The sequence below is a fragment of the Dreissena polymorpha genome, chromosome 7 (genome assembly GCF_020536995.1).
Source record: "Dreissena polymorpha isolate Duluth1 chromosome 7, UMN_Dpol_1.0, whole genome shotgun sequence".
Lineage (NCBI taxonomy): Eukaryota > Metazoa > Mollusca > Bivalvia > Myida > Dreissenidae > Dreissena > Dreissena polymorpha.
Window position 1 is genome coordinate 9461249 of NC_068361.1, and position 24118 is coordinate 9485366.

General features: G+C 35.8%; 1 protein-coding gene across 2 annotated transcripts in view; it reads left to right on the forward strand.

The window, feature by feature from the left end:
* The window catches only part of LOC127838402 (box C/D snoRNA protein 1-like), a 380290-nt gene extending 358874 nt beyond the window's left edge, over positions 1 to 21416 (forward strand). For both annotated transcript variants that reach the window (XM_052366132.1, XM_052366131.1), the window contains exons 2-9: positions 1 to 76; positions 10821 to 10993; positions 11803 to 11888; positions 13082 to 13185; positions 15149 to 15217; positions 16716 to 16874; positions 20501 to 20616; positions 21187 to 21416. In XM_052366132.1, coding sequence (XP_052222092.1) covers positions 69 to 76; positions 10821 to 10993; positions 11803 to 11888; positions 13082 to 13185; positions 15149 to 15217; positions 16716 to 16874; positions 20501 to 20616; positions 21187 to 21296 — 825 coding nt within the window. In that variant the 5' untranslated portion in view covers positions 1 to 68 and the 3' untranslated portion in view covers positions 21297 to 21416. The remainder of the gene's footprint in view (positions 77 to 10820; positions 10994 to 11802; positions 11889 to 13081; positions 13186 to 15148; positions 15218 to 16715; positions 16875 to 20500; positions 20617 to 21186) is intronic.
* Positions 21417 to 24118: the final 2702 nt, after the last annotated feature.

A 24118-nucleotide genomic window follows, 5' to 3' on the forward strand; every position in this document is an offset into this window, starting at 1 on the left:
GTGTGGAAGTAAAACAAATACGGAAATCCAAGATGTTCTTGTAGAACACACTTTTACTGGCGATAATCATGAAAAAGTAACGAACTGTTTTTTTTGCGAACTAATATTATTCAATTTAATGCAAGTGACTTCTTTTCTACATGCGAAGTTCGAAGTGCATGTATATTCGGGACCACTATACAGTTGATTGGTGTATAGCGGATTTTAGTGAGTAACGGATAGGTTAAAAGTTTTTTGCAAAATACTTTTATTTATGTTAAGATTTATAGTTTTCTATGAATTGAATACAAAAAGCCTATCATTGTTAAGTCGATTCTTGTTTTTGTTGACATGTGTCAATGTTTACAACTGTTTCTTTTTTCGAAAGCAAAACAATGTCACGTTAAGACTTAACTTAAGTAGTACATAACGTTTTTGTGATGACAAAGTGCAGACGAATGGTTTCTTGAATGTTGCAGATTTTGTTTGGTAAACATAATGTTCATTTATGTAATATTTTAGTACTATGTGTCCTTTACAAAGTAAGAATGCTCAGAAACCAAATTGATGCGTAGCATATAAAATAAGCATGAAATTTCAGCTGCAACTCTGGTTTTACTCATTTAGTGAATAACAGACATGTGGTGACCATATTCAGAAATGTGGGGATTGTCTCTAAATAAATATAAACTCAATTGAAGTTGTCCAATACACATGTGGTTAGCGTGTGGCTATGATATTAATGAGTGAAAACATAATTTTTAATGAAAAATAATCAAATTATGACGAAAAATCGATTTCTCTGAAAACATATTTTCCACTATCAAATCTATATATATATAGATAACAAAGTATTCAACTCAAAATGACCTGAATATAGGGTGCATCGCTTTGAACAGCCATTACTTCATCAATTGTGCAGCGATTTCCATGAACTTGGTCTTATTAAACACAGAAATGAATTTCCTTTCTGGAAATGTACATATATTGCAATTATTTTTTACAAATGCTGTGTCAAATTTCAAGAAATAACACGATACACATGCAATCCGATAAAGACCTAAGAGATCCGGTAATGGATGAATCAGTGTACCATGAAATTCGCGCTGTAAACAAACAATATTTTTTCGGAAATTTTAAACCGCTGGCATGTTTCAGTAGGAAAGACATGTGTGTATCTAGGTTTAATGGTTTAATTACTGAATGCATGGTGTTTACGTTGAAATGAGACTCGAAGTCCTTAGCTATCTGTTATACACCAATCGACTGTATGTGTTTGTGCACATGTTGTTTATGTTACTAATTTATATAACATAAACAACATGTGCACAAACTAGTCAATTAGTTGCAACAAATTGAATAATTCAAGTCTCAGCTTTATAACCCAAAGGGTTGCTGAGAGTTGCAATGCGCCGTGTTTTGTCCAAAGGTGCAAAATTTGATCACCAATGTAACTGCTATGGAACACTGATACTGAAAACTCTTATCAACGTTTACCTGTCTAAAGCACAAACTCGTGCAAATGGTACCATTAAAGCAAGAAATACTTGCTTTTTATTCACTTTGTTATTCTTTCCTGGCTTTATCCACCATATTGGGAAGTGTTTTAATCGGTTAGGTTGCAGTGTACCAATCTTTTGCACATCATGACATCTGATGTACCCTCGAGTCAATAACGATGTCGACAGTCGTCCAATATTTACACTGTTAGAAATTTCAAAATGAAAATGCATGCAAAGGATAATGTCTGTAGGCTGCCATTCAGGTTAATTTAATGTGTTTTTTAAGTTTATTCATCGCTTTCCTTATTAAATTGGTAACAAACGATATCTTTTTAGTGATGCGCACAAAATCTGTGCGCAGATTTGCGATTGTGTTTATGAAAGAGTGCATATGTACTCCCAGAGCCGCCATATCAAAAATCATCAAAGGGTCTGGGAGTACGTTTATATTGACTAACTAGTCCATATAGCATGTCTATCCCTAGTATTGACTAGGGCTGTAACGATACATTCGAATATTCGAATTACTCGAATATGGCTGTGGACGAATCATATTCGTTATTCGCCACCTCGCGAACGGAATATTTGACGAATACAAACAACGCGGTTTCGAATTTGAAAGTTTAATCATCTTATCTTACCTTACAAATAAAGGTTCATACAATAAACCCCTATATTTAAATGTTCTTCTTCTTATTTCGGCGTTGTTCATCATGTTTACCCCACCCACTATGTTACACAGTGAGATTATCAACAAAAATGGCGGGGAACGATTGAATATTTATGACATTGAATTAAAAAATCTTTCGATGGTTGTTTAATGTTTATTTAGGTAAATACGAGTGATTTGATGTCAATAGATCGATTAGCAGATGGAATTTCTTTGTTGTTTATCTTTACGACAATGATTATGCAACTTATCAACAAACATGGAGCCTAGCAACGGGAATGCTATTGATATTGTTGACCCGCCTGCCAAATACATGTCAAGTTGCTTAATTGTTCTACTCAAGGATTTTATTGGTACTAGTCATGTTTTCAAAACTGTGCTCAAAGTTTAAGCAGTTCTAGTCAGTGTTTTGTTATTTCAAAGTGTTATATTTCATATTTTCAGTATGCAATGATACTCATTACTCAATTAATCAAATTGACAAATGCTCATAGTGTCATACTATATAATGTCATGTCAAGTTGTCAGTATTACTTTTTTCAATGAAATTATTATTTGCGAATAAATATTCGTATTCGCCACCCTGTATTCGTGATACGTATCGTATTCGTCACCTAGTGTATTCGTTACAGCCTTAGTATTGACCCTCTTAATGTCAACATACGAATTTTGGAAGTGAACAAATACAAAAACATGCTATTATATGGTAATCTTCAGTCAAATGTGTATTCTTGCACATAACAACGAAAACATCATTTAAATTGGCATTGTTTTGACAAAATACTGGCTAGATTTAGCTCCCTGTAGTAATGTGTATCAATTCATGTTCAATGGTTCTCATAATGTTGGCTTTTCTGATGGTTGTTATAAATGTTTGTTACTTTGCCCATTTGCTTGTTCTAAAAATAGTATCTTAATGAAAAAATGAAGCTCATGTTGTTCTTAAAATATTTTTTTTTTAAGCGGCATATAAAACAGTTGATAAAGCTACTACTAATCCATAACCAAACTAACATAATTGTGTGTAACGTAATTTAAAACTCATAGCATCACCCTAGAATAAACATGACCTGCTTTCCAATGAACACTGGTGTAGTGGATATGGTGTCCGCCTAACGACCGGGAGGTCATGGGTTGGATCCCCACTGTGAGAGCTTTCTTTAGATTTACCCCATAGACACCAAGTACTGGTTCTAGTCCCAGGAAATGGACTCGAGAGCGTTTCAAATAAAGCTTAGGCTTTCTATGCAATCAAGCTAAAAAAAATAGGTTTAAATTAACACCGGAAATCATTAAAATGATGGTTGTAATAGTCATGGATAACCTAAATAAATTATAACTTCAAAAAATAAAAAAACATTAACTTTCCAGCACTTCTTAAGGGTTTTTCGTTAAAGACACTATGCTATAAGGATGGCTAATACTATGAAAATAAGTGATTAACAGACTCCCAGAGACTTTGATAATTTTTGCTGTGATAGCTCTGTGTGTCCATATGCACTCCTTCCTAAACACAACTGCAGTTCTTCACAGCTGATCAGTGCGCATCACTAAACAGACATTGATCATGACCAATTTAGGAAAGCTTTGAATAAACTATAAAAACACATTAAATTTACCTGAATGGAAACCTATCTACGTTATCCTTTGCATGAACCCATAAAAAAACATGACAATGTTTCAACACACTAGTCTTGTTGACATTACTATGTCAAAATTTGGAAGAGTGTAAATATTCAAAAATCTTGACCGAGTTCATTTGGTGTAATTGTTGCTTTTGGAAGCGTTTTTTTTTGCTATTGTTCAGACCATGGTGTTTGGCAGAAAATTTGACAGTTGTATCCTTTGTATATATAAGTTTGTAGAGTATTTTTCTTTCTTAAAGATTCCTGCACAGGGCTTCAGGTCTCTCGTAAATGCTTAATCAAGGGTATTTGTATGCATAAATTTGAAAAATGATAAATTTGAAAAATGATAAATTTGAAAAATGAAGCTTATTTGAAACCAATTTAGAGTCTCCAGGACACACCTTTTTGCATAACTGTGTTCTTCAAGTCAATCCATTAACAAACAAAACCTGTAAAGCAACCTCCAATTTTAATGCAAGCCAACTCAATTCATTTCCTCACACCTGTTTAAAATCCAATTAATCAGATGCCCTAATGTTTCTAAATAGTTTGATAGTTTTCCCACATCCCATCCTCTAGGGAGCTAAGCCCTGATGCTTTATCTGACAGTATGAGCATGCTTCCAGTAATGTTGTATTGATAAATGCACTTTGAAATCCCACTTGCTGATGTGTTACAAATGTACACTTTTAACTTCCTAGAAACTGGCCCCACTCTCAGTTTTTTATGTCCCCCACTATAGTAGTGGGGGACATATTGTTTTTGCCCTGTCTGTTGGTCCGTTGGTCTGTTGGTCTGTCTGTTTGCGCCAACTTTAACATTTTGCAATAATTTTTGCTATATTGAAGAAATCAACTTCATATTTGGCATGCATGTGTATCTCATGAAGCTGCACATTTTGAGTGGTGAAAGGTCAAGGTCATCCTTCAAGGTCAGAGGTCAAATATATGTGGCCAAAATCGCTCATTTTATGAATACTTTTGCAATATTGAAGATAGCAACTTGATATTTGGCATGCATGTGTATCTCATGGAGCTGCACATTTTGAGTGGTGAAAGGTCAAGGTCATCCTTCAAGGTCAGAGGTCAGATATATGTGGCCCAAAACGCTTATTTTATAAATACTTTTGCAATATTGAAGATTGCAACTTGATATTTGGCATGCATGTGCATCTCATGGAGCTGCACATTTTGAGTGGTGAAAGGTCAAGGTCATCCTTCAAGGTCAGAGGTCAAATATATGTGGCCCAAATCGCTTATTTTATGAATACTTTTGCAATATTGAAGATAGCAACTTGATATTTTGCATGCATGTGTATCTCATGGACCTGCACATTTTGAGTGGTGAAAGGTCAAGGTCATCCTTCACAAGGTCAAGGTCATCCTACAAGGTCAAACATCATATAGGGGGACATTGTGTTTCACAAACACATCTTGTTAACCAGGTTTTCCGAAGGAAAAAACTGGTTATTAGATTGGCGAATGCGGGCGGGCTGGCTGGCTGGCTGGCTGGCGGGCGGGCGGAACAAGCTTGTCCGGGCCATAACTTTGTCGTTCATTGTGAGATTTTAAAATCATTTGGCACATTTGTTAACCATCATTAGACGGTGTGTCGCGCGAAAAAATTACGCCAATATCTCCAAGTTCAAGGTCACACTTTGAGTTCAAAGGTAAAAAATAGCCATAAATGAGCTTGTCTGGGCTATAACTATGTCATTCATTATGAGATTTTAAAATCATTTGGCACATTTGTTCACCATCATGGGACGGTGTGTCGCACGAAAGAATCACGTCAATATCTCCAATGTCAAGGTCGCCACGACTAAAAATATATTTATTTTAAAACAAACTTACAAAGGGGGTTAATTTTGTTTGTTCATTTCAAAAGTTCAGTTTGAGTTGTCTCCCTTTATCAGATTTTTTTTCACAATGAAAACCTGGTTTTGTGACAATTTTGTCCCTTGTTAGGCATAGGTTTAATTGATGTCATCTGGTAACACTTTTTTTATTGTCAAAGACTTATGTACTGAACTGGTTTTATTGTTGTTTCAAATGTTTCAAAATATTTTGTTTATGTATATAACTGGGGTGTGCATGTAAATATATTAAGCACTTTTATGCACACTTGCCTCAAAAGAGTTGTTTATTTTATTGTTTTTTACATGATTTTTCATTTAAGAAACAGTAAAGAGAACGTAATAAGTGGGATTCCTAAAGTACATTTTATATTTGGGTTTTTAATAATGAAACCAACAATTATATTATGTATTATTTTATTTTCATTCTTTATTTAAATGAATTGTTCGCTGAAACTTGCTGAAAAAAGGTGTTTGCACTATTCATTGGGACTCCTATTTTTTAGCTCTACTGGCCAGAGGCCAGCGAGGTTATGTCATGGCCCTGTGTCCGTTGTGCGTGCGTGCGTCCGTCCGTTAACTTTTTCTTTAAACATCTTCTTCCCTAAAGTACTGGTCCAATTCTGATGAAATTTCTCAGGAATGTTCCTTGGGTTAACCTCTATCAAATTTGTTCAAATTATGCCCCTGGGGTCAAATTTGACCCCGCCCTGGGGGTCACAAAATTGAAAATTTGCTTATATAAGGACTATTTTGTGAAAACTTTCAAAATCTTCTCGTCCATAACCATTGGGCCTAGGGTTATCAAATTGGATATGTAGAGACATCTAATAGTCCTCTACCAAATTTCTTCAAATTATGCCCCTGGGGTCAAATTTGACCCTGCCCCGGGGTCACAAAATTGAACAAATGCTTAAATAAAGCCTTTTTTTTTGGAAACTTTAAAAATCTTCTTGTCCATAACTGTAGGGCCTAGGGCTACCAAATTCGGTGTGTAGTGACATCTAATAGTTCTCTACTTAGTTTGTTCAAATTATGCCCCTGGGGTCGAATTTGACCCTGCCCCGGGGGTCACAAAAAGGAACATATGCTTAATATATCCGCGGCCCGCGAAATCTCTCCGCATTTTACACTGGTAGATTCTGCCTAAGCATTTTTAAAATGAGCGATATAATTGGCTGTTGTTTCCCAATCTTCCAATTAAAATCGCTTTTCATAAAATGTGTTTGGTATTTCGTTTGAAAATGGCGCCGTTGTGAACCGAAAATTAAGATTATTGAAATGACAAATATCAATCGAATTAACGACTGACATCATATATTTTGATAGCAATAATGAAATGTGTTTGTCAACGAAAAATACTACGTTTTAGATACAAAAAACACATATTTTGTTTCGAAATGTGCACAGTGAATTTGTGTCACGGAAACCAGTGTTTCTGTTTGCAAATTGGGAGTTCAGTCTACTCGCGAAGTAAAACAATTTAGAAGAGTATCTTTCGAACATGGAAATAGACAAACATGATTTGATTTATATGATAGTGGATCTGTGTATAATCAGATTCATATGCATATTCTGCTTTATTATGTTTGTCACGCTGTTCAGTTAATTGAAATAGCATTGAACTAAAGATGTGAAATGCAAGATATTGAAAGGTAAACAAACTATATATATATTAATTTAACTCAGTTTAATACATCATAAACACAAGAAGAACACTCAGGTGTGTTTGTTAATATTTAGTCCATTAACCTTGTCTGTATATAACATTTTATAAAAAAAATGTATTGTTTTGTTTGTTTTCACCAAATGGTTAGTATTATTCTTTTATGTTAACATTCTCAAAATTCTTGTTTTATAATAGGCCCTATTTATATAAAAAAAAAATTGAATGACATCTTTTTATGATTTATAAACAGATTGCAAAAAATATTTGTTCAAGATAAACTTAACAACAAAGTGTTACATTGAAATTAAGTGATTTTAATATTCAGTAGCAAAAAAGTAAGGAGAATCCAACTTAAAAAAGATGTATCTATTAAAAGTATATTCTACCAATGCCGTGAACAATCCCCTTGTTTATAACATGACTGCAGCTAAGTATATTACTAGCTACCTATCAGAGAATAGGTCAGATACCTTATTTCAATATATGGCAATATCCTAGTATTTTTCAAAAACAAACATGACAGGTAACCAATGTCAGATGGAAAAAGTAAAGGAAAGTGAGGTCAAGTTAATTGTTTGTCATGATATCTCTTTAAACCTCACGCCATATGCAAGTACTAAGTAGTGTTGCCATGATCGCAACATCTTGATAAATTATAATTCAATTTTTTGTCTCATAAACATTTACTTTGTTTAACAAAGAACCTCTACTAAGTTATAATTCCTACTGCCTTTCGGCACCTCATGAACCTGAAAAACTTGTAACTTTATGTTTCCTCAGGCAAATATCTTCTTTGTACAATAAACAATTTCTTCACCACGTTAACAATCCTGCTATACTCACTAATGCCTCAAGAGTGAAGTAAAGTTCAGGTGATCTACATCATTAGGTATTATGCATATGTCATGAACTATATAACTAACAGAAACTTTAAAACCTACAAACACTTTTTGGAATTTTGGAAAAAGATTCATGATTGACTGAAGGAACTTTCATTAATCTTGTAGAACATGCGTAGATTTTATCTTCAGCATCTGAAAATATGTGAAATAGAAAGAACGACAATATCTTTTAGAGAGATAAATGTTTCTACATTTTAAGCAAAGGACCTGTGCGACAATTCCCGGACTTTTTAGTCTGTTTATTTAACACCGTAGTAACGTTTTTCATACATAAAAAATGCTCACCCTTCCAACTTTAAGTGCCCAGTGGGACGAGGGATAGAAAGAGAAAGTTACATGCTTGAGTACATTTCAACCCATGCGTATTGCACGCTTTTTTTGCATAAAAAACAGTGGAGAGATACAGGGCCACCATGGCCCTCTTGTTTCCTTGTGGACTCCTACTTTTTCCGAGTTAGTAGTTCAAGGACTCCTGTTTTAACCCTTTCAGTGCGGGAACCGAATTTTGAAGGCCTTTGCAAACAGTTTGGATCCAGATGAGACGCCACAGAACATGGCGTCTCATCAGTCATCAGGATCTAAACTGTTTGCTATTCTGATAGTATTCTTTGGAAAAAAAATCGAAGAAAATGCTAATTTTAGAAATTCAGCAGACGACATTTTAGCAGACGACAAATTTCCCAGCATGCAAAAGGTTAAAATCCTAATGAGACCCCTGCTGCGGTTCGAACTTCATATTTCATAGATAAAAAGTCATTTAAATATTAGCAATATAACAAATCTACCATTTCCACATTTGATGTAAACTGACCCTTCAACTCCACTTGTCTTGGTGAAACAATTACCTATTTGTGTAAGGGGTAAAATACATAACAGTACTGTCAGTTGTTTTTTTTCGACAATAACACATTTTCCTGTTTAAATATGCATGTTGCACATGCTTGGCCTAAGTCACATGTTATTTAATTTGCATACACAATTTCATTCAACAGATGACCTAATTTAAGTGTTTATGGCAATACAAACGATAATTATACAAACTCACATTTGTACACAATATTTTTCATTCATTTAAACTAATCCTTAAATATTCCAACTAATCATTTAACATAAAAATCATTTCTGATTGAATCCAAATGTTGTCATTAGGTCTGTTTTAAACACAGAATATTCCAGAAAAGTCATGTGATTAATTTTTCAAGAATATATAGTATACTGTTCAGTGTTCAAAAGAAAAAGGTTTCCAGTGAAAAAAGAAGAATTGTGTGTACAGTACTTGTCAAATATTCAAGAAGGATATTATGCAAACCGTCCTACCCACCAATATTCTATATTAACCCTTTGCATGCTGGGAAATTTGTCGTCTGCTAAAATGTCTTCTGCTGAATTTCTAAAAGCAGCATTTTCTTCGATTTTTTTTCAAAAAATACTATCAGAATGGCAAACAGTTTGGATCCTGATGAGACGCCACATTCTGTGGCGTCTCATCTGGATCCAAACTGTTTGCAAAGGCCTTAAAAATCCGGTTCCAGCGCTCAAAGGGTTAAATTTCTAATGAACTTACACATGATATGCCATGTTGTGACAGATTTAATTAATGAGTGCACTTGGTATTTATAAACCCTTTACTACTAAGATACGTATTTTGACGCATTTGTAGTCCCTTAGAAAGTTGCATGTAATTAAAGACCAGTCTTTCTAGTTTCAAGTTTGAAAGGCTTCATTTCCAACCCTTAGTTACTGATGAGCAGCATTAATCAGCAGATGCATAAAACCTGAACAGAATGTGAGTTACTCGCAGGCTGTTCTGGTTTTATGCTGGTTGCAAAAGCCATTTTCACATTGCTTCTTATGGGGTAAAGGGTTAACTACCACTGTTACAGATTCAAATGATAGATCCATGTGTCTATCAAGAGTGCACATAAGAAAATGTAATGGTCATTGGAGAGCAATATGAAAATGGATATTATGAACATTACACTACACAATTTTCAAATAATATGGATATTCCATTGAAATTGTAGTGTAAAATGTTTCCACTAAATGTGAAGAGGGTTACATAACCTTTTTTGTGCTGTATAATACAGTTTATAGTGACTGTCAAAATACCCTACATGAAATGTTCAGTTTCAGCTGCTCATTTTGTTTGTTTAATTGCAAATAATGTGCATTTGGAACTTTATTAATGCAACTTTCCTTCCTTATGGGATTTTTTTGGACGACTAGTGGGAATTTTTTTATTTTGTAAATGGAGCAGGTAAAAGTCACGTTGTTTTTACAAAAATTGGGAAATTAGTAAAATGTGGTTTTTTTTACAAATACTTAAAGATTGAGTATATACAAGTGATTTCAATATCATATTTACTAATGGTCAATTTATAGATCTTGGTAGGAGATGAGCTGAATGTTGAGACTTTTTTTATTGGAAATCTTCAGGAAGTATAAGGTCCCATTTGGGAAAAATGTATACTTTTTTCCATTACAATGGGGTCTCCAAACCAGACCCAAATTTAAACAAAAATGAACACTGAATACAGAAAGGTTTAGGCACTTGTCTAATTATAGGAATTATCTGTAACTTCATGTATCACCATTTACTTGGTTTTTGTTTTTAGGTGTGAAGTGTGCTCAGAAGTGGAGGCAAAGTATCGCTGCCCAAGGTGTGAGCTACAAACCTGTTGCCTGAAATGTGTTCGCCAACACAAGGAAACATCCGGGTGCTCCGGGTTGCGAGATAAAACTGCCTTCATTGCCGTAACAGAGTTTAACGACAGACATCTTTTAAATGGTTTGTTCCCAGCGAAGGCTTGTTTGCATACTGAAAAAAGTGCATATCATTCACATGCAGTGTAACCTTCTATTGTTTGTTAACCCTTTGAATGCTGGGAAATTTGTTGTCTGCTAAAATGTTGTCAGCTGAATTTCTAAAATTAGCATTTTCTTTGATTTGTTTTCAATGAATACTATCAGAATGGCAAACAGTTTGGATCCTGATGAGATGCCACGTTCTGTGGCTTCTCATCTGGATCCAAACTGTTTGCAAAGGCCTTCAAAATTCGGTTCCAGCACTGAAAGAGTAAAGGGCAAGGTGCTTTTTTTGTCAAAAGGGCACTTTAGCAGCCACACATGGTCATGCTATCCATATAGATCCAGCGATTTTTTCCCTACTTTAAAAGTACCAAAAAAGGACACTTTCCCAATAGGGAAAAAAATAAAATTTTCTCAATTTCTGTCTGAGAAAAATCACATCACATCATGCATCATGCAGCGTCTTATCTGGGTCCATGCTGTTTGCCAAGGCCTTTTTTCTAGACGCTAGGCATAATGGGTTAATATATACAAATTACATGCCCTATTTATGCTTATGTTTGGTTAAAAAGTAAATGCAAATACATGTGAAAAGCAAATCTTTGACTGAAATGTTTGAATGATGAGGTGAAGTCAAATTTTTATAATTTTCTAATAGTGGTATATTCCATTATTTTTACCTCTTAAATGTCCTTCCTAAGGAAATGTTAGGCCCCCATGGATGTGAGTGTTTTAGTGTATCAAAGAAGCAAACAACATGTAAAAAGTATTTATGTATTGCCTTCGCAGACTACAGATTCCTAGAAGATTGTGGCAGGAAGAACAGCAATGCTTCAAGAGATCAGCTGAAAAGAACAAGCAACAAACCAAATTTTGTAAGAAAAATAGCAAAGATTGCCATGAATAACCATGAGCAATATTTATTCCCCTGGTAGGATGGCATTTAGCAGGCGGTCTGTCCATCCATCCGTCTATCTGTCCGGCATTCCGGAGTTAATTACGCAACGCTTTCAGTTATTTAGCTGATTCTTGGTCTTTGAGTCTACCTACATGACTAACAAATGAAGTGTGAGTTTTGAAGCAGTCCATTGATTTTTGTGAAGTTATGTCCTTGGACTTTCTTCTCTATAGTAACTGTTTTCCTGAGGGTTTTTTACAAAACGCTTTCAGATATTTAGCTGATTTTTGGTATGTGAATCAACCTACATGACTTAACAGATGAATTGGGAGTTTTGTTCCGGTTCATAGATTTTTGCCGAAGTTAGGGGCCTTAGACTTTTTTCTCTAAAATAGCTGCTGTGTGGCTTCAAAGCACAGTAGGGGTCATTGTGTTTCACAAACACAGGTCTTGTTGGTGCTGAATTGACCCTTATAATACTTAAAGATTAACAATATTAAGTAAAATGTTATTTGTGCATTAATTAATAAATTAAAATGATATATGACTGCATTTTTATGTTAGCACCAAGCACAGTCTCTAAAAAAATCTATATTGTACTCCTGGGGCCCGTTTCATCAAAGGTCGTACGACAATCTTAATTTACGACTGAAATTTAAAAACTGAAAATATACTAGCTGTTGATATTTAGCTCCGCAAGATATAAGCCACGGGTGAGACAATAATGAAATACATGATTTTACTCGAAGTTAGTAATAATATGCTTCGGTCTTTTAAAATAATGTTTCATTGAAATTCGTATCGTATTCTCAATTTGTCGTACGATGTTTGATGAAACGGCCCCCAGACCTGTGTCCTTATGGTGTTAAGCCTTGTAGCATATGGGATAGCATGTCAGTATTTTGTGTGCAGCATTGTAATAAGATTACTGCGAATTCATGTGCCTTCAATAAGTTAGGATAATAACTAATTGAGCCTCTCTCTGGGAAAACGGGGCTTAATGCATGTGCCTAAAGTATCATCCAGGAAAGCTTTTTATGGGAAAAATCCAGTTTAGGCAGAAAGTGTCATCCCTGATAACAGGCTAATCTGGGATGACACTTTATGCAGACGCATTAAGCCCTGTTGTTGTAAAGCAAGGCTCAATAGATTTCTTTCCCCTTTTTCTAGTTGAAAGTTCTAGAGAATCAGGCACGTAACAGGAAGGTGCGCCTGCGGCTGATGCCGTATCCAATGTCTAAGAGGAAGCATAACAGCACTATGTACCAACACAGGTGAAAAATACTTGTTTCGTGTGACCCTGACTTCAGTGTTCTGACTTCAGTGTTTTGACTTTAATATACTGACTTCAGTGTATTGACTTTAATGTACTGACTTCAGTGTACTGACTTAATGAACTGACTTCAATGTTCTGATTTCAGTGTACTGACTTAAGTGTACTGAATTTAGTGTACTGACTTCAGTGTACTGACTGAAGTGTACTGACTTCAGTGTACTTACTTCAGTGTACTGACTTCAATGTACTGACACTGAATTGAGTTAATTGACTTAGATGTACTGAATTTAGAGTACTGACTTCAGAGTACTGTCTTCTGTTCACTGATTTTAATGACATAAGTGTACAGTCCAACCTATCCCAGCGACCACCTTACAACGATTTCCTCCCAAACGATTTCACTATATATTGTACCTGCGAATAAAGTCCACCTGCGAACAAAGACCAAGGACCGCCATTTTACATTCCCAAAGGTCCATTTTGATACCTAACAAAGACCACTTCAATCATAACAATCAACGATTTCGCAACGTTCAATAACAAAAATGGCCATTATGACGCAGTGATTGTCACGTGATAAACATCTAACCAGTAGACTCGTCGGTTGCTATGGAGATATTAGCAAGTGAAAGTTTACTGCACATGATAGCAGTTGTTTGTTTACTTGACACACATTGCTTATTGGAAGCCGCCTTCTTCTTTTATGCATTTATCAGTTTGTCGAAAGTGTAAAAAGTTGCCTTTGTATTTTAGTGACTCGTGAATAATGTACTAATTGCGGAAAATATCAAACAAAAGTTTGGGGCTTTCATCAACTCATTAAGGAAATTTATGGTTTGTTACAATTACAATGCCAATTACAAACATACATTTTGATATTCATTCCTATCTTAAATTTCTCCGTGATAAGACGTGCAAAGATTATCGATACGGAATTTGTCAGTTCAAGTACATATTCATGTATGTCATTAGTTATTTATACATGATATGATTAATGAAATAAATAATTAAAAAAACATAAGAAAATTGAAATAATAAATATAAAATCAAAACTGTGTTTTCAATCCTTTATGACATTATACATGCATTAGTATTCAACCATTCAAGCAATAGAGCACATACATAGATCAGGTACCTGTTACAATCCTACTAGCATATTTTGCAAAGTTTCAATAGACCCTGCGAATAAAGACCACCTGTGAACAAAGACCACAACGACCAAATCCCTTAAGCGGTCTTTATTGACAGGTTAGACTGTACTTACTTCATTGTACTGACTTAAGACAAGTTAAGTATACTGACTTTAGTGTACTGACTTCAATGTACTGACTTTAGTGTACTGACTCCAGTGTACTGACTTCAGTGTACTGACTTCAGTATACTGACTTTAGTGTACTGACTTCAATGTACTGACTTTAGTGTACTGACTCCAGTGTACTGACTTCAGTGTACTGACTTCAGTATACTGACTTTAGTGTACTGACTTCAGTGTACTGACTTCAATGTACTGAATTTAGTGTACTTACTTCAATCTACTGATTTCAGTGTACTAACTTTATTGTACTGACTTCAGTGTACTTACTTTAGTGTACTTACTTCAGTGTACTGACTTTAGTGTACTTATTCAGTGTACTGACTTCAATATTCTGGCCTTCCTCAAGGTCTCTTTTGATGCTAAAATTCTGACTCTTTCCCAATCTAAAAAAGCATATGTTTGATCCATTATCTGTATGACTTCCTAAAATTCCAAAATTCCCAATTGAAGGTTTCAATAAGAATTACAAAATAAACTAGAAAAATGTGCATCTTACAGTAATTAAGAAGCTAATCAAGGAGGAAACTTTGCACCTACACCTGGTTCATTTGTAGAAGAGACCACATTTTGAAAACCTTATTTTAGCTTTTCTAATTTCTGGATGTTCCCACAATATGAAAGGCATCAATTCTTTCATTGTTTGCAGACTGAAGACCATCTTGTGGCAGGTGGAATGGCGCTTCCCAGAGGTTGAATACTCCACCATTGATAGAAGGTAACCATGCTCTGGAGGTTTTCAGCAATATCAAACACAGTTTGAACATGTTTAACACTACAATTAAAGCTGTATAAATATCAAACACAGTTTGAACATGTTTAACACTACAATTAAAGCTGTATAATAAATATGTGTACCCTGTATAATGCTTCTTTTATTTTATGCTTTCCAGTGGTTTATAGAGAAATATCAGTGAATTAAAACTGATAATTTTACTGTTTCAAACAATGAAAAATATCAGTGAAAATTATCGATAATTTTCATTGTTTACTGTGAAATGACATCATTTTTTGGACGAAATGACATCATTATTTCAGCGAAATTCTTTAGTTATAATCTTTAACAATGTATATAAACTGTGATACAAAGCATAAAATAAAAAGAAAATTTGTTGGATTCGGTGGAATATCGATTTTTATTCACTTGTGATCATAAAATATACAGGGGACAAAAATACCACTCGTCCGCTCGTATTGACGAGTAAAATCTCGAAAGGACGAGCGAATTTCCCTAAAGCTCTCGTCCTACAGGACGAGTGAAAAAAGCTGATGTTAAAATATGTATTTTCTGACGAGTAAGACTTGTTTTCATTAAATAAAATCATTTTCTTAAATCATATCTATTCCGAAAGTAGATCGCGAATGAACCGGAAATTGTAATTGTAAATTTCATACAGCAGGTGCACGTTGTTATGCGAGACTGTGTCCCCAGTAAATATTGGCTTTTTGGTGTAAACTTTGCGCGTCCATGGTGACAGGGAACCAACCTATGCATTCACTGTAAGTATTGATTTTTAAAGAATTATTTAAACGCGAAGTACGGTTTCAAACCAGTCTGAATTTCGTCAGAAAAATGTCTGACATACGAGCGTTCTTTAAAGTTGGCGGTAGCGATGTTCAAACGTCCGAAACGGAAAGCACGCGAGTATTAGAAAAACGGCAAACACAAAATTGTCTTCAATTATTTATTGTGTGTCTTATAAATAAAGTAATTTATTTCACTGCTTAACATTTATTTTGTGATCAGCTGGCATGAACAACTGAGTAAGCAGCAATTTAGCAGTGATACAAGAAACTTTTATTAGTCATATCAGCCCTTTGCAATCTTCATTTCACCCATATTTTAAGGACAAGTGCATGTGTTTGCAGGACGAGTGAAAATTTTAATGCACTTGTCCTGCAGGACGAGTGCAGTTTAGAAATATTTTTGTCTACTGATATATATTTTTTCACTCGTGGAAATATTACTTTTTTATGATCACTTGTGAATTAAAATCGATAATCCACTGAATCCAACGAATATCCTCTATGTTTTTCTCTCGTATTAGCCCTTTACCACTTAGATGCGTATTTTGACGCATTTGTAGTCCATTAGATAGTTACATTTAATTAAAGACCTCTGTTACTAAATTCAAGTTTTAAATGTGTCAAAATACGTATCTAAGTTGTAAAGGGTTCAAGCTCAAAATATATTTTACTGTTGGGCTATGTTTCAGAGTGCCAGAGACCCACATTCTTGGAGATATTTTAGACAAACATTTTAGCGTTGATGCAGACCCCGTAGTGAGGCATCGATTGAAGCGCTTCGTAGAGGACAGGGAACCTAGCTGTCTGGTGCTCATGGAGAGACGTGGTGCCACCCAATCAGATACAAGGTAATAATTGGGCATAAGAAGGGCTTTTTTTCCTTCTTTAAGAATTGCCGTTTTTGCACTATTTCAAAAAGTTTGCGACTCAAATTTTCAAAATTAAAAAAAAATTATTTTTTTTTAAATTGAGGGGCTAAATCCGATTAACACAGATATGAAAATTTATAAGGATAGGTGGCAAATATTCATCAACTCTTCTGATACTTATAAAAATGAAGATTTTCAAAATTATTGTCATAGATTGAAGAAACTATGTAAACATTAGTTTTAAGCAAGCAAAATAACACTCCTTATTGAGAAAAATGTTATAAATATTGTTTTGTATGGATAATCATTATTAAAAATGGGTAAATCAATAAAGAGTTTGATGTAACATTTTTCCTCATTTTTTTTTTAAATTTGTGCAGTACTGACATGTTTATAATTTTCTGATTAATACTAATAAAGCATGTGTTGCACACTAGGCACATATTGCTTCCCGACCTTTGTATTCCCCCGGTAAGTAAGATGGCATAAAGCAGTCACACTGTCTGCCTGTCTCTCGGTGTAACATTTCCTTGCTCGCCTATGCTCCGTTTCTTTAAGTCTCTGGTGACCTACATGTAAGGCCTATGTATCTTTTTTTTAAGTCTCTGATGTCCTAAGGCCTATGTTCCTATTCTTTAAGTCTCTGGTGACCTAAGGCCTATGCTCCTTTTCTTTAAGTCTCTGATGTCCTAAGGCCTATGCTCCTTTTCTTTAAGTCTCTGGTGACCTAAGGCCTATGCTCCTTTTCTTTAAGTCTCTGGTGACCGAAGGCCTATGTATCTTTTCTTTAAGTCTCTGGTGACCTTAGGCCTATGTTCCTTTTCTGTAAGGCTCTGGTGACCTAAGGCCCTATGTATCTTTTCTTTAAGTCTCTGGCGACCTAAGGCCTATGCTCCTTTTCTTATAAGTCTCTGGTGACCTAAGGCCTATGCTCCTTTTCTTTAAGTCTCTGGTGACCGAAGGCCTATGTATCTTTTCTTTAAGTCTCTGGTGACCTTAGGCCTATGTTCCTTTTCTGTAAGGCTCTGGTGACCTAAGGCCCTATGTATCCTTTCTTATAAGTCTCTGGTGACCTAAGGCCTATGCTCCTTTTCTTTAAGTCTCTGGTGACCGAAGGCCTTTGCTGTTTTTTTTCTTTAAGTCTCTGGTGACCTTAGGCCTATGTTCCTTTTCTTTAAGTCTCTGGTGACCTAAGGCCCTATGTATCTTTTCTTTAAGTCTCTGGTGACCTAAGGCCTATGCTCCTTTTCTTTAAGTCTCTGGTGACCTAAGGCCTATGTTCCTTTTCTTTAAGTCTCTGGTGACCTAAGGCCTATGTTTTTTTAGCCCACCTGATTGCTCAGGTGAGCTTTTGTGACCGGTCTTTGTCTGTTGTATGTCCGTCCGTCCGTTAACATTTGGTTGTAAACACTCTAGAGGCCACATTTCTTGTCCCATCTTCATGAAACTTGGTCAGAAGCTCTGTCCCAATGAAATCTCGGCCGAGTTCGAAACTGTGTTGTGCCGGGTCAAAAACTAGGTCACTAGGTAAAAAAAAAGAAAAACCTCGTAAACACTGTAGAAGTCACATTTCTTGCCCAATCTTCATGTAACTTTGTCAAATGTTTGTCTTAATGATATCTTGGTTGAGTTCAAAAGTGGTTCCGATCCGTTGAAAAACATGGCCACCAGTGGGCGGGGGCATTTTTCTCTATACATATAATGGCAGTTTTCCCTATTTGGCTATAGAAAAACCTTGTAAACACTCTAGAAGTCACAATTTTTGCCCAATCATCATGAAAGTTGGTTAAAACATTGGTTTTATTGATATCTTGGACGAGTTTGAAAATGGTCGGGATCGGTGAAAAAACATGGCCGCCAGTGGGCGGGGCATTTTTCTCTATATGTATATAGTGAAAACACGTGAACACAGTAGAAGTCACATTTTTGGCCCAATTTTCATGAAATTTGCTCAGAACATTTGTTTCCTTGATATGAGAGTTGAGTTCAAAAATAATTCCGGTCAGTTGAATAACATGGCTGCTGGGAGGGGGGAAGTTTTCTCATTATGCCCCCCCCCCCTTTCGAGAAGAAGAGGGGGTATATTGTTTTGCTCATGTCGGTCTGTCTGTCCACCAGATGGTTTCCGGATGATAACTCAAGAGCGCTTATGCCAAGGATCATGAAACTTCATAGGTACATTGATCATGACTCGCAGATGACCCCTATTGATTTTCAGGTCACTAGGTCAAAGGTCAAGGTCATGATGACCCGAAATAGTAAAATGGTTTCCGGATGATAACTCAAGAACGCTTATGCCTAGGATCATGAAACTTCATAGATACATTGATCATGACTCGCAAATGACCCCTATTGATTTTCAGGTCACAAGGTCAAAGGTCAAGGTGACCCAAAGCAGTAAAATGGTTTCCGGATGATAAATCAAGAACGCTTATGCCTAGGGTCATGAAACTTCATAGATACATTGATCATGTCTCGCAGATAACCCCTATTGATTATCAGGTCGCAAGGTTAAGGTCACTATGACCGGATATAGTAAAATGGTTTCCGGATGATAACTCAAGAACGCTTAGGCCTAGGATCATGAAACTTCATAGGTACATTGATCATGACTCACAGATGACCCCTATTGATTTTCAGGTCACTAGGTCAAAGATCAAGGTCACGGTGACCCGAAATAGTAAAATGGTTTCCAGATCAAAACTCAAGAATGCTTATGCCTATGATCATGAAACTTCATAGGTACATTGATCATGACTCGAAGATGACCCCTATTGATTTTCAGGTCACTAGGTCAAAGGTCAAGGTCACAGAGACCTGAAATAGTAAAATGGTTTCTGGATGATAACTCAAGAACGCTTATGCCTAGGATCATGAAACTTCATAGGAACAATGATCATGACTCGCAGATGACCCCTATTGATTTTCAGGTCACTAGGTCAAAGGTCAAGGTCACGGTGACCTGAAATAGTAAAATGGTTTCTGGATGATAACTCAAGAATTCTTATGCCTAGGTTCATGAAACATCATAGGTATATTGATCATGACTTGCAGATGACCCCTATTGTCACTAGGTCAAAGGTCAAGTTCACAGTGCCAAAAAACGTATTCACACAATGGCTTTCAAGGTCACGGTGACTCAACTTAGAAAAAATTGTTTCCGGATGATAACTCAAGAATGCTTACGCCTAGGACCATGAAACTTTAAAGGTACATTGATCATGACTCACAGATGAAATTATGATGAAACTTGACCAGGATGTTTGTCTGGACAATATCTAGGTCAAGTTTGACATTTGGTAAAGATTGAATGAACCGAATCCTCTCAGGTGAGCGAACTAGGGCCATCTTGGCCCTCTTGTTTCTTTAAGTCTCTGGTGACCGAAGGCCTATGTATCTTCTTTAAGTCTCTGGTGACCTAAGGCCTATGTTTTTTTTCTTTAAGTCTCTGGTGACCTAAGGCCTATGTATCTTTTCGTTAAGTCTCTGGTGACCTAAGGCCTATGCTCCTTTTCTTTAAGTCTTTTGTGATTAAGGCCTATGTTTCTTTGTTTAAGTCTCAGAATGATCGAAGGCCTAAAATCCTCTTGTTTTGAATATTTCAGTTATTATCAACTAGACTTGAAGAAGACACTAGCAGAAAACCTACAGGAGAAGGAGATTGTTGAGTACCCTACATTGACTGTAGTGACCCAGGGCAAATTATCTGATTATAAAATAGGTGAGTAGCTCTTTAATAGTACGAAGATCTTTAACTCATAACCACTCAGAGACGCACTTTAACATGTTTGTAGTCTCTTAGAAAATCAAATTAAATTATAAACCTCTCTTACTTGATTCAAGTTGTACAGGCGTCATTTCCAACTGTAAGATACTGATGAGCAGCAAACAGAAAAAAACCTGAACAGCACGAGAGTTACTCCAAGGCTCTTCTGGTTTTCTGCTGGTTGCATAAGCCATTTCCACATTGCTTCTGAGTGGGAAAGGGTTAAGAACAAGGCCTAGTTGTTGCTTCTTCACATGACTCTTTACCCCTGGCCCCATTCCCTGCCTTCTATCTAAGGTGTTGTATCCAGATATGACCCTGGAGTTGAGGACAGTTAATCACCCTGTGTTTTTGGACAAAAATATTTTAACCACACTTTTTGAAGGTTTAGTAAAATGAACATAAAATGTAATTCCTACTTTTGGAATTCATCCAAAAACTTTACAAATTGAAATAAATCCCAATATAAACCTGTGTTTTGGCAGTTCAGCAAATGTTATGCCTGTATGTGTTTATTTTTTGCAGTCTCGTGTGATATTCTAACAAATGACTTGAAAACATCCGATGGAAAGCAACCAGGACTAAAAGATAAGGAAGAAGGCGAAAACAGGCTTAGTGAAAAAGCATTTGCATAAAAATACCAAATCAGGTCGCGTCACTGCCTTATGCAAAGATACTTGCTGTCACATTTGGGTGGTTGTATATAGCATTGTTTCTAATTTGACAGGTTTACTGTTTTGTTAATGATGTAATTTTTTAAATGCTTTTATTTTCATTATTCATAAGATTGTATTCTTGAAGTTTCACATAAAATTCTCTGTTTACAACATTCACGTTTTTTTTCTTCTGAAATTATGTTGCAATTTCAAGTGGCGTCATGAAATTAACACAATTTCTGGTTTTATCCGGTTTCATTCCTGCATATCAAAGCTTCAAATCATTGTAAATTGACTGGAAAACATTGATAAATTGAAAATATTTTAATTAAACATCTATGGCTGTCTAAAATGCCTCTTTTAACCTTTTCCCACTCAAAGCCAAAGTGGAATTGGCTTTGTGCAAACAGCATAAAACCAGAACAGCCTGCGAGTAACTCGCAGTCTGTTAAGATTTTATGCTTTTTGCTGCTCATCAGTATCTAAGGGTTAAACCTGAAACCTATAAAACTTGGAGTTAGTAAGAAAGGCCTTTAATAAAATTTAACTTTCTGAGGGACTACAAATGCGTAAAAATATGTATCTAAGTGGTAAAGTGTTTAATTGCTTGGTATTGGATAATGGTGTATTGGAAATGGTGTCTATCTAGCGACAAGGTCACAGGTTTGATCCCCACAGTTGGAGTGTTCTCTCGATCTCTGCTAAAGAGACCAAGTGCTGGTTCTACCAAGGAAACAGACTAGAAATTGTTCCAATAAGCCTTAGGCTTTCAATGATATAGAGCTGAAGTAGGTATAAACGAAATTGCTGAGTCACAAACTGCTGCTTGAGATAATGAAGGTTTGCCTAGAAAACTGCGTAAAATATGGTATTATTTGAATTTTGAATTAAACATCAAACTTGGAATGATCAAAATTGACTTTGATTTTCTCAAAACAAAACTGGTCATTTTCTAATGTGCATGTATTTGTGAAATATTTACTTTCCAGTGATTTTTAGCTCGGCTGGTTTCAGATAAAACCCGAGGTTTTGTTATAGCCAGCTCATTGTGTCTTCGCCGTACAGCGTCCGCTGTGCTAAAACCTTAACATTTGCTCTAAAATCAAAGTGCTTCCACCTACAACTTTGAAACTTGATAATGTAGATGCACCTTGATGAGTTCTACACACCACACCCATTTTTGGGTCACTAGGTCAAAGGTCAAGGTCACTGTCACCTTAAAAAAAAAATCTGACAAGCTTTCATTTATACAATACTGCACCCGCGGCCTAGCGTTGGCATCCGATATGCGGTGCTCTTGTTAATTTTACTATGTATTACCACAAAATGAACAGCAGACGTTTTTTCCGTGAATTACCACCTTATAAGGAGCAGATATTTTTTATTATTTTACTATGTATTACCACAAAATGAACAGCAGACGTTTTTAGCTCACCTGAGCAATAGCTCGGGGTGAGCTATTGTGATCACTCACCGTCCGGCGTCCGTCCGTCTGTCTGTCTGTCTGTCTGTAAACAATTTGTAAACATCTTCTTCTACTAAACCATTGAGCCAATTTCAACTAAATTTCATGTGGAGCATCCCTAGGTCATGGGACAAAAGAATTGTTAAAAAAAATTTGATCACATAACCAAGATGGCCACCATGACCATATATGGTAAAAACCTTAAAAAAATCTTCTTGTCAGAAACCGCTCATCAGATTTTCAAAAAATTTCACAGGGATGACCTTTGAAGGCTCCCCTGAAAAAGTTGTTCAAAGAAATTTGATTCGTCAAAAACATGGCCGCAGGAGCTCGTTAAACTTTGCATGTTTATTCGTTTTTGCCTATTTTGTGAAAACTTTCAAAAATCTTCCACATTTTTTCCACATTTTTTGTCCGATCCTTTCCAAATTTGCACAGTGTCTTTATATCAATGAGGAAACGAACCCTACAAAAAAATGAGCATTATTGGTCCATGAAGTACAGAATTACCTCCCCTTGAATTGAGAAAATGGTGTTTATGCAATAAAGTCCAAATTTTTCATCCAATTCTTTCCAAACTTGTAAGGATTTAGCATGGTTCAAACAAGGGAAACAACTACAGTTTATGCATGTTCTTTTTATTACAGATTTGCCTCCCTTTAATTCATTCAAAATCTCATTTTACAGCAGAGATTCCAAATCTGACCTGTAAATGAGCCCCATATTTACTGCCAGTGCTAGGTAACCTTTTCCCATTTGATCATTCTTAAGTATTGGTCTTGTAATGCTGCTACTGCATCTGCTACTACTACTGCTACTACTACTACTACTACTACTACTACTACTACTACTACTACTACTTCTACTACTACTACTACTATTACTACTATTACTACTACTACTACTACTACTACTACTACTACTACTACTACTACTACTACTACTTCTACTACCACTACTAGTACTACCACTACTTGTACTACCACCACCACCATCACCACCACCACCACTTCTACTACTACTGCCTCTACTACTACTACATTTACCACTACTACTACTACTACTACTACTACTACTACCACTACTACTACTACTACCACTACTACTACTACTACTACTTCTACTACCACTACTACTACTACTACTACTACTACTACTACTACTACTACTACTACTACTACTTCTACTACTACTACTACTACTACTACAACTACTATTACTACTACTACTACTACTACTACTACTACTACTACTACTACTACTACTACTACACCACCACCACCACCACCACCATTCACAGTGACAAAAAACGTATTCACACAATGGCTGCTACTAC